At 38.3% G+C, this 11,830-nt stretch overlaps 1 protein-coding gene across 2 annotated transcripts in view; it reads right to left on the bottom strand.

Moving 5' to 3' along the window:
- Positions 1–750: 750 nt before the first annotated feature.
- Positions 751–11,830, bottom strand: part of LOC105614315 (dihydrodiol dehydrogenase 3-like) — a 117,465-nt gene continuing 106,385 nt past the window's right edge. Inside the window, exons 6-9 of one of the 2 annotated variants that reach the window (XM_015099698.4) lie at positions 10,107–10,216; positions 7,146–7,311; positions 3,136–3,218; positions 751–1,037 (exon numbers count right to left, since the gene is read on the bottom strand). In XM_015099698.4, the coding sequence (XP_014955184.1) occupies positions 995–1,037; positions 3,136–3,218; positions 7,146–7,311; positions 10,107–10,216 (402 nt within the window). In that variant the 3' untranslated portion in view covers positions 751–994. The remainder of the gene's footprint in view (positions 1,038–3,135; positions 3,219–7,145; positions 7,312–10,106; positions 10,217–11,830) is intronic. The other variant, XM_060397561.1, reaches the window with a different exon arrangement.

Here is an 11,830-nt window from a genome sequence, read left to right as displayed (position 1 = left end):
ATAAAGGAGTGGAGGAGGAACGAGAAATTTGGCTTAATTAAACAACAGATGTGAAATGAAGCTGCTCCTTGTGTTGGTATGATCTGAGTTTAAATCTGCTCTGATTTTTTAACTATATGATGTCACGTGAATAAAATGTCTTAAGAATACTGGGTGTTTTTGAAAGTAAGCTTTTACTAGCTCTGTGATCTTTGGTGTGTCATATAAACTTCTCTTAACCTAGCTTTACTTATTTGGAGAGTAAGTGCCTGCCCTTTGCATCTCAGAGGTCACGTTAAAATAATGAAAACACTAGGTGAAGCCAAAGTGAAGTAAAATGGAATTATTTCTAGGAAGTAGCTGGGTGTAGTGCAAATAACATAGACATCGCACTTAGGAGATTTGGGTTCAATTTAAGATTCTGTACTTAATTGCTTGGTATTTATTTTGGCAGCTTGGGCTGTAAGAACTTGCAATAAATAGTAGAGAAATTTTAAAAAAAGTTAATTCCGTCTTGACCTTGTAATGGCTCATATGACCCACCATGATGATGCTTAGATCTGTATTATGTATACTGTTAATAACATCTTTTAATGCAGAGCCCTCTGTCTCAAAACCTTCCATACCTGTGCCTGACTTCTAGAGGACAGAACAGTTCTCAGAGCTTCCTGGGTTACAGTTCTCAAATTTGACTTGAATAAAATTTTCCATTTCTTTCTTAGGTTGACTGATGTATTTTTCCACAGAGGAAAACACACCAAAGTTATTAAATGGGTTAATCAGATGTTATCTTTATTTTTTATCATTTTCCTTTTATTTTCCAAATATTTTGTTATCAGGCAAAACTAATATCCTTATTTGAAGTCTTTATTATTTCACAAAATGTTTTTTTAAACAAAAACGAGCTTTCAAAAGTTCAGACACTTCTTTTAAACACCTCCATCGAGTACAGAAATGCTCTTCACAGCCCTAGAAGCAAGAAATTCTAGTAGAATGTATGGTAGACATCTCATAGTTAATATTCTTCAGAATATGGATACTCAGGGTGATCGATAATACTAGAAGAGAAAGAGGAGTACTAATTTATTAAATCAGTCATGTTGTGATAGCGAGTATTACTCTGTGATGTGGTCACGATGGGCTAAAACTTGAAATCTACAAATCATGTCCCTCCTTCTCCCCCGACAAGCACACATGCAAGTGTCTGCTCCGTGTGCACACAGCACCTGCACGTCCAGTCCCAAACTTCACATGTAATATTCACTCCACAGTGACAAGTAGTTTGACTCAGGTTATAATTTATGTGATAGCACAAGACCTATGGCTAACTGTGGAGGTCATTTCAGTCCTGGGTGTAACTTTTGACCCAAAACAATGAGAATAATCACAGTTAAAGAATTAGTTGCTCTTGTTTTCATACATCCATCAAAAAAATATCAGGCATCATCCCCTAAATCCAGGATGCTTCCATTAAAGAATTTTCAATTTATTGAAGAGATTTTAAGTACACCTAAATAATCTTAACTACCGAATATGATTACTGCTTTCTTAATTTATAATTCATGAGAACACTTATTATTCATTTGTTAGTATTACTGCTATTTTCTGTTTTTTCTCATGTTTTGATTTTTTTCCCTAAATTTGTCCTTTTCTATTCAGTTCATTAAAAAATGTATTCTGAGAAAATCTGTGTGCCAAGAGCTGTGTTGTTGACATAAAGTCACAAAGATAACTAAGTTTAGGCATTCAAGACTAACCAGGGGAACATAGATTTATACTTAAAATCTTCTGAGTACAGAAAATTAGCTTTACACATTTTATTCATTTATCATGTGTTTTCTTAGAATTATGATACAGCTTTACAAACAAGAAGGGGAGTTTGAGCTCTTTCATTTGAAACTGTCTTCATTTCATCACTAATTTGTGTTCCCTTCTCTCTAAACTCCCCTCCAACTTCTCTCTTATTAGTCTTCTGTCTCTTCAATCCTGGCATCCTTCTGCAGTTTTAGCTGGAATTCTGCATTAGTAAATAAGTCTAAGTCCAGGAGGTAGAGGCTCCCCAGGGGATGGACCGGTGATGAACAAAGGCTACAATGGGTTGAGTCTTGACTCATGGAACCAGAGACCCAGACGATCTTACTTGCATGTGTCCTGCTAAGGACACAGCAGTCACTCACTAAAGGGTCAGTTAAGCTCATGATCGACTGGTAATTCAGCTTTGTGAAATAACAGGCGTGAGGACATGGACATGGGAGTTGTAATAGGGGGAAAAAGCCCAATGAAGAGATAAACATGACGTAAATGGATGGTGTCATGGAAAAGAAATGCCCTTTAGGGAGAAAATCCACCAGACACCAGAAGGAAGGGGTGGAGGCAAGTTCACTGTGAGTTCTCAGCACTGACGCATGTCGCCCTTCATGGACTCTCCTCCATAAAAACATTGACATGACATTTTACAATTGTGTGATGATAAAAATGAATATGGGCTTCTCTGGTATCTCAGACTGTAAAGAATCTGCCTGCAATATGGGACACCAGGGTTCAACCCCTATGTTGGGAAGATCCCCTGGAAGAGGAAATGGCAACCCACTCCAATATTCTTGCTTGGAGAATTCCATGAACAGAGGAACCTGGTGGGGCTATGGTCCATGGGGTCACAAAAGAGTGGCCCACAACTGAACAACTAACTCTTTCATTTTCAATTTCAAACATGAATATAATCCAGGACAAATTCATTATTACAGAGTCACTATTAATTTGATCACTTCAGCTGATTTTAAAAAGAATTAAATATGAACATTTTTTCATAGAGCTTTAAAGTACTAGGCACTGTGCTCCATGTGTCTACTGGGTTCCTCAGCCCTGTGAGGTGGTACACCAGGCACAGTAACTAGGAGCACAAAGTAGTGAATTCACCACAATATCAGCTCTGGTGATTTTACTGATGGGCTGTCATGGGCCACAATTACATTTCTATTGGTCAGAGACAGAACCCTGGAGAAAACCTCTGGTCTGAGGTCTACAGGAAGCATCTGGTTTACACACTGGAAATCAGAACTGTCTTCCTAGAATTAAGCTTTTAAAAATCCTCATTCCCCTGCTGACCTGCCTGTTATAGTAAACAGTGTATGTGTGAAACATGAGCAAGTCACTTACGGTAGAAATTCATAATATCTCATATTTCTACTGATGCCATCGATTGTTTTCATGTCTTCTGGAGTCAGTTCAAAGTCAAACACCTGGAGGGAAGGAAGAATAACATTAACCTCTTCTCCAAGGAGTCGTCCTCTCCCTAGGAACTGGAGGAGTTTCCATGGAGGAGACAAGAAGAGGGAACAGGGAAGCCAAGTCTGTCCTCAGCTTTCAGGTGACCAAGCCTGGGAGCCTCTGCTGAGTTCTCATCTCTCCTTCCCACAGCTTCTCCTTCTCTGTCCACCTCACAAACATTATAGTGCATCAGTCTTTCTAAGTGAATCACTTGAGACAGAAAACAAACTAAAATCCTGTTTTTCCAAACACACAGTCTTTGGACACTCCAGACTGAGAACCTGCTCCCAGAAAAAGTGGTGAGTCCGTTCTGAGCCCAGATATGAAGAAGATTTTTCCCCGTTCACTGATGAGGGGGCATAGTGCTGTGCTGAGATGAAGTACAGGTTAGTTGCCACAGTTAAGCCAAATATATTAGAAAATATATACAGAGAAGTGTTCAGGCTCCTCTAACAAGAGCCACATCCACCTGCTAAAGCAGGACTGCTGAGCTGCTCTGCATTGAACTGCAAATGCACGAGAGCCCAGCCAAGAGGACCACAGCTGAGCTGAGTGCAGGCTGTTTGCCAAAGTACAGAATCAAGAGACACACATAATGATCTCTGCATTAAATCTTGAAACTGGGGAGAGTTTCGTGTACAGCTATGGCTAAGGGTACGATAATGGTCTCCTACACACAAATCAAAAGACAACAGGAAATTTGCAAAAGCAGAAACTCAAGGAGATTAAATGCATGAAAGTGAAACATTAATATTTAGGAAAATGCAAAACAAAATCACAATGATTTGTTAAGTTAAGGATCACTGCTATAATTTGCATGCCCCCAAATTCACATATTGGGGCCTCACCCCACTGAGATGGTATTACAAATTAGAGCCTTTGAGGGTTATTAGGTCATGATGGTGGAGCCCTCAAGAATGAGATTTAAACAATATCATATTCATATAAAAGACTTGGGAGAGCTCTGTTGCCCCCTCCACCATGTTAAGATACAAGGGAAAGCCTGTGACCTGGAGGAGGGCCCTCACTTGATCACACAGGCACCCTGACCTCAGACCTCCAGCTTTAGAACTGTGAGAAACAAATTTCAGTTGTTTCTAAGCCACCCGATCTTAAGTATTTTGTTAGAGCAGCCTAAATAGTCTATGAAAATAACAAATTTAAAAATAAAAGCCATATGATTATCTCAATAGATGCAGAGAAGGCCTTTGACAAAATTCAACATCCATTTATGATAAAAACTCTCCAGAAAGCAGGAATAGAAGGAACATACCTCAACATAATAAAAGCTATATATGACAAACCCACAGCAAACATTATCCTCAATGGTGAAAAATTGAAAGTATTTCCCCTAAAGTCAGGAACAAGACAAGGGTGCCCACTTTCACGGCTACTATTCAACATAGTTCTGGAAGTTTTGGCCACAGCAATCAGAACAGAAAAAGAAATAAGAGGAATCCAAATTGGAAAAGAAGTAAAACTCTCATTATTTGCAGATGACATGATCCTCTACATAGAAAACCCTAAAGACTCCACCAGAAAATTACTAGAGCTCATCAATGAATATAGTAAAGTTGCAGGATATAAAATCAACACACAGAAATCCCTTGCATTCCTATACACTAATAATGAGAAAGTAGAAAAAGAAATTAAGGAAACAATTCCATTCACCATTGCAACAAAAAGAATCAAATACTTAGGAATATATCTACCTAAGGAAACTAAAGACCTATATATAGAAAACTATAAAACACTGATGAAAGAAATCAAAGAGGACACTAATAGATGGAGAAATATACCATGTTCGTGGATCAGAAGAATCAATATAGTGAAAATGAGTATACTATCCAAAGCAATTTACAAATTCAATGCAATCCCTGTCAAGCTACCAGTGATATTTTTCACAGAACTAGAACAAATCATTTCAAGATTTGTATGGAAATACAAAAAACCTCGAATAGCCAAAGCAGTCTTGAGAAAGAAGAATGGAACTGGAGGAATCAACTTGCCTGACTTCAGGTTCTACTACAAAGCCACAGTCATCAAGACAGTATGGTACTGGCACAAAGACAGAAATATAGATCAACGAAACAAAATAGAAAGCCCAGAGATAAATCCACACACCTATGGACACCTTATCTTTGACAAAGGAGGCAAGAATATACAATGGAGAAAAGACAATCTCTTTAACAAGTGGTGCTGGGAAAACTGGTCAACCCCTTGTAAACGAATGAAATTAGATCACTTTCTAACTCTGCACACGAAAATAAACTCAAAATGGATTAAAGATCTAAATGTAAGACCAGAAACTATAAAACTCCTAGAAGAGAACATAGGCAAAACACTCTCAGACATAAATCACAGCAGGATCCTCTATGATCCACCTCCCAGAATTCTGGAAATAAAAGCAAAAATAAACAAATGGGATCTAATTAAAATTAAAAGCTTCTGCACAACAAAGGAAAATATAAGCAAGGTGAAAAGACAGCCTTCTGAATGGGAGAAAATAATAGCAAATGAAGCAACTGACAAACAACTAATCTCAAAAATATACAAGCAACTTATGCAGCTCAATTCCAGAAAAATAAATGACCCAATCAAAAAATGGGCCAAAGAACTAAATAGACATTTCTCCAAAGAAGACATACGGATGGCTAACAAACACATGAAAAGATGCTCAACATCACTCATTATTAGAGAAATGCAAATCAAAACCACAATGAGGTACCACTTCACACCAGTCGGAATGGCTGCGATCCAAAAATCTGCAAGCAATAAATGCTGGAGAGGGTGTGGAGAAAAGGGAACCCTCCTACACTGTTGGTGGGAATGGAAACTAGTGCAACCACTATGGAAAACAGTGTGGAGATTCCTTAAAAATTTGCAAATAGAACTGCCATATGACCCAGCAATCCCACTGCTGGGCATACACACCGAGGAAACCAGAATTGAAAGAGACACATGTACCCCAATGTTCATCGCAGCACTGTTTATAATAGCCAGGACATGGAAACAACCTAGATGTCCATCAGCAGATGAATGGATAAGAAAGCAGTGGTACATATACACAATGGAGTATTACTCAGCCATTAAAAAGAATACATTTGAATCAGTTCTGTTGAGATGGATGAAACTGGAGCCGATTATACAGAGTGAAGTAAGCCAGAAAGAAAAACATCAATACAGTATACTAACACATATATATGGAATTTAGAAAGATGGCAATGATGACCCTGTATGTAAGACAGCAAAAAAGACACAGATGTATATAGCGGACTTTTGGACTCTGAGGGAGAGGGAGAGGGTGGGATGATTTGGGAGAATGGCATTGAAACATGTATACTATCATGTAAGAATCGAATCACCAGTCTATGTCTGATGCAGGATACAGCATGCTCGGGGCTGGTGCATGGGGATGACCCAGAGGGATGTTGTGGGGAGGGAGGTGGGGGGGGGGGTCCATGTTGGGATCGCATGTACACCCGTGGTGGATTCAGGTCAATGTATGTCGAAACCAATACAGTACTGTAAAGTAAAATAAAGTAAAAATATTTAAAAAAAAGAAAATCAAATATAATTTTGTCAATTGAGAATGAAGAAAATAAGATGTCATTTGCCCGAGGTGACAGAATAAATTGATACAGTGCTGGAAATAAAATCTCTATTTTCTGTCCAACCTGAACCCTCTCCAGAACCCTTTCCTGAAGCCTCTCCATGCTACTTCTCCTGTTGCCACAGCAGGAGAAGAAAACCATTAGAAACACACACAAGGCATTCATGCGCTAAGAAAAACAGGTAACTTGTCTTGACTCAAGGATTGTCTGAGAGCTGGACAAAGAATGACCCTTGTGAAGGATATTCCTTAGGAGCCCTCTGCCCACAGCCCCACTCATCATCACCTGCATGTTCTCTTTGATCCGCTTTCTGTTGTAACTCTTGGCCAGAGCCACAACCCCACATTGTATCTGGTAGCGAAGGGCAACCAGAGCTGGGGTCTGCTTGTGCTTTTTGGCAATGGCACAAAGAACCGGGTCCTCCAGAAGAATAGGGTAGTTCGGGTTCACCCTGGAAGGAAATTCAGAAATGCTGAGGAGTTGAAACTGAATACTTAGTTTCTAAGGAGGCTTTTCAAACAGATAAAGTAGGTCTACTCTAGACCAATGTTTCTCAAAGTGTGGTCCAGGGACCAGAAGCATCAGTATCACCTGGAATCTTGTTAGAAATACAAATTCCATGGCTTAGCTGAAGACAAACTGAATCAGAACCTCAACTGTGTCATTTCCCAATCTGCATTTACGAAGTTCTCCCAGTCATTTGGATGCATGCTTCAGCTGAGACCAGTACTGCCAGACTTGTGGACTTTTTTCTTTTTTTCTGTTTTACTTCTCAGTGGTTATTTTTCTTAATAATCATAGCTCTAAAATAAGTACAAGGACAAGAAAATAAAAAAGAGATGGAGACAGGGAAATGTTTTGTTTTTTTCACTTTTCTGAAGTGTTGATAAAAATTGAGTAGTCCAAAAATGAGATTTCATCATTATTTGCATTGTGCAATACTCCTACAAACAAATTTTCACTAAAATGATTCAATTTGTGATTTTTTTTGATCATCATAGATCTGGGTTGTTGTTCAGTCAGTCATGTCTGACTATTTGCAACCCCGTGGATTGCAGCATGCCAGGCTTATCTGTCCTTCACTATCTCCTGGAGCTTGCTCAAACTCATGTCCATTGAGTCAATTATCCATCCCACCATCTTGTCCTCTGTCACCCATTCACCTCCTGCTTTCAATCTTTCCCAGAATCAAGGTCTTTTCTAATGAGTTGGTTCTTCACATCATGTGGCCAAAGTATTGAAGCTTCAGTCAGCATCAGTCCTTCTAATGAATATTCAGGACTTAGTTCCTTTAGGATTGACTGGTTTGATCTCCTTGCAGTCCCTAGGAGGTACATTTCTTATCCTGATTTTAGATATAAGGTGAGGGAGACTTGAAACTTTTATTACTAGCACCATGTTCACTTGTTAAAAAATAAGTAAGTCATGACTTAAGCTTTCTCTTAAGTGTTCAATGCAGAGACACTTGCATTAAAATCTACATACAACAAGACACATGAAATGTAAAAAAATCAATTTGGCTTGTGATTGTAAGACAAAACAGAAGGATTATGTCCCATCTCTCTTCTATTCCTGTCAGTTAAACGTTATCTCCAGAGCACTGCATTCAGCTCAGTTCAGTTCAGTCACTCAGTCGTGTCCGACTCTTTGCAACCCCATGGACTGCAGCATGCCATTCCTCCATGTCCGTCACCAATTCCTGGAGTTTACTCAAACTCATGTCTATTGAGTTAGTGATGCCATCCAACCATCTCATCTTCTGTCATCCCCTTCTCCTTCTGCCTTCAATCTTTCCCAGCATCAGGGTCTTTTCCAGTGAGTCAGTTCTTCGAATCATGTGGTCAAAGGATTGGAGTTTCAGCTTCAGCATCAGTCCTTTCAATGAATAGTCAGGACTGATTTCCTTTAGGATTTTCTGGTTGGATCTCCTTGCAGTCCAAGGGATTCTCAGGAGTCTTCTCTAATACCACAGTTCAAAAGCATCAATTCTTTGGTGCTCAGCTTTCTTACAGTCCAACTCTCACATCCATACATCACCACTGGAAAAACCAGAGCTTTGACTAGATGGGCCTTTGTTGGAGAAGTAATGTCTCTGCTTTTTTAACATTCTGTCTAGGTTGGTCATAGCTTTTCTTCCAAGGAGCAAGGGTCTTTTAATTTCATGGCTGCAGTCACCATCTGCAGTGATTTTGGAGCCCCCCCAAAATAAAGCCTTTTCATGTTTCTATTGTTTCCCCATCTATTTGCCATGATATAGTGGGACCGGATGACATGATCTTAGTTTCCTGAATGTTGTGCTTTAAGCCAACTTTTTTAACTCTCCTCTTTCACTTTTATCAAGAGACTCTCTAGTTCTTCTTCACTTTCTGCCATAAGAGTGGTATCATCTGTGTATCTGAGGTTATTGATATTTTCCCCGGCAATCTTGATTCCAGCTTGTGCTTCATCCAACCCAGCATTCCACATAATGTACTCTGCATATAAATCAAATTAGCAGGGTGACAATATACAGGCTTGATGTACTCCTTTACTGATTTGGAACCATTCTTTTGTTCCATGTACAGCTCTAACTGTTGCTTCTTGACCTGCTTACAAATTTCTCAGTAGGCAACTCATGTGGTCTGGTATTTCCATCTCTTTAAGAATTTTCCAAGTGTTGTGATCCACGCAGTCAAAGGCTTTGGTGTAGTCAATAAAGCAGAAGTAGATGTTTTTCTGGAATTCTCTTGCTTTTTTGATGATCCAGTGGATGTTGGCAATTTGATCTCTGGTTCCTCTGTCTTTTCTAAATCCAGCTTGAACATCTGGAAGTTCACGTACTGTTGAAGCCTAGCTTGGAGAATTTTGAACATCACTTTGCTGGCATGCGAAATAAGTGCAATTGTGAGGTAGTCTGAGCATTCTTTGGCATTGCCTTTCTTTGAGATTGGAATGAATCTGAAAACTGACCTTTTCCAGTCCTGTGGAACCCCATGAACAGTATGAAAAAAACACCGTGTACATTATTATAAAAATATTTTATCAAAATTTGAGTTTTATGGACTTCCCTGGTTGTCCAGTGGTTAAGACTTCATCTTCCAGTTCAGGGGTTGAGAGTTTGATCTTTGGTCAGGGAGCTAAGATCCCACATGCCTTGAAGCCCAAAAACCAAACATAAAACAGAAACAGTAGTGTAACAAAGTCAGTAAAGACTTAAAAAAATTGAGTTTCAGAGTAACACCCTGTGGCTTTCAGTAATGTTCATACCATTTTGATAACCGTTGGGATCCCAGAGCACCATAGGCAACTAGGACAATATCGTGTGACTTGCAGAACCCCAGCAGTTTGCCCTGGTTGAGATAAGGGTGACATTCCACCTGTAGAAGCCAACAGAGAAGAATTGTCAAGTTATATGAAAAGGTAACATGCCAAAGGAAGCTTAAAAGTAAAAATTACATATGCTAAAGAAACAAAAAAAACTGTAAATCAAATTACAACTGGAAACATCAACCTCAATAATGTTTAAAAAAAAAACACAAATTTTATCTCTGTTCCCTGAAAAGATTAAATAATAATAATAATTCCTGAGAACATGCAACTCTAGGAACCAGATCTTGGTTACTAAATACCACTGAACACCACCAAGACATATGTCTAATTCCAGACTGGAGACAGAAAAAGAGCTGTTAGAATCTTGGGACTATAGGACCTAGTGTGATGGGAGGGGAAGGTCCCACTGGTGGCATTTGGGTAAACTTGAGCATCAAAAAGAATTATGAGTGAAAACAAATGTAGCACACAGAGTGAATAAAAATCCCTGAGGCTCTAGTGATGAGAGCGGGAGAAAGAACAAAACTATTTTCCTCCATGGATGGTGAGTATTACAATAAATCCTTTCTCACAAACTGACAATTAAGGGGAAAGAGTTAAGTTTTTACCCTGTCTTACAAGAATAAGTGCATTTTATGTTGACTTAATGAGGGAATTTTGTCTTTACAATAAAATGTTAGGTTAGGAGATTAAAAATATTGCTTAAAATAGAAAATATTGAAAAATATCCCAATGAAATAATTAATGCACGTGGGAGTCATTGAAGGAGTCTCAACCATTTTATGAAAATTTGGGGGAAATCGAAATTCCCCTGATGAAAGTTATTATCTGACAGATGACTAGATAATTTCAACAGGAAATTATTACACACTTCCAAACAAAAAAATCTAGCTACCAGTAGTTTTACCAGGAGAACAAAATACCACTACTCACAGAAGGACAACTTGTCATCACATGCTTCCTACTCGGGTGTATGTGAGAGGCACAGCACACAAAGGACACCCACGGCTGATTCATGTGAATGTATGGCAAAAACTACCACAATACTGTACAGTAATTAGCCTCCAATTAAAATGAATTTAAAAAATTAAGATTTATGGAGAATGGTGCTGCCCATCAGAACAAGGGGGAAAATAAAAGGACGTTTTCTTGTCAAATGTAATAAGAAATTCAGATTTAACTACTAATTTACGTAAATTAGAACCAGACAAACAAGTTAATCAATGTCACAAAGTAATGATGATAAATACAGTGTGTTTGTTGAGAACTTGTCTCACTATCTTCGTGACATAATGATTGAGTGACCATTCTAGGTTAAAAACCATGAAAAATATGACTCAAAGTGACATGTGAACCATATCAGATCTGGGTCATCAAAACATAATATATATATTTATTATATAATCCATAGAATTAAATATATCTATGTATATATACACACTATTGTATCCTTAACTGTTCTAATATCTGAAATTTTTCACAATAAAGACATGGAAGTAAAACTGATACCAGAATCACATTAATTTCTTAACTTTTATAACATATATATATATATTTCTTGAATTGTGTAAGCTACACTTTCCATATAAGATTCTTTTTCTTTGACTCCAACTTGTAACTTAAAGACATTAAGATACATAACGAAATAAGACTGTTGCAGA

Source organism: Ovis aries, chromosome 13 (genome assembly GCF_016772045.2).
Source record: "Ovis aries strain OAR_USU_Benz2616 breed Rambouillet chromosome 13, ARS-UI_Ramb_v3.0, whole genome shotgun sequence".
Lineage (NCBI taxonomy): Eukaryota > Metazoa > Chordata > Mammalia > Artiodactyla > Bovidae > Ovis > Ovis aries.
Note: the sequence above shows the minus strand (reverse complement) of the source record. Positions and strands in the feature narration are given on the sequence as shown.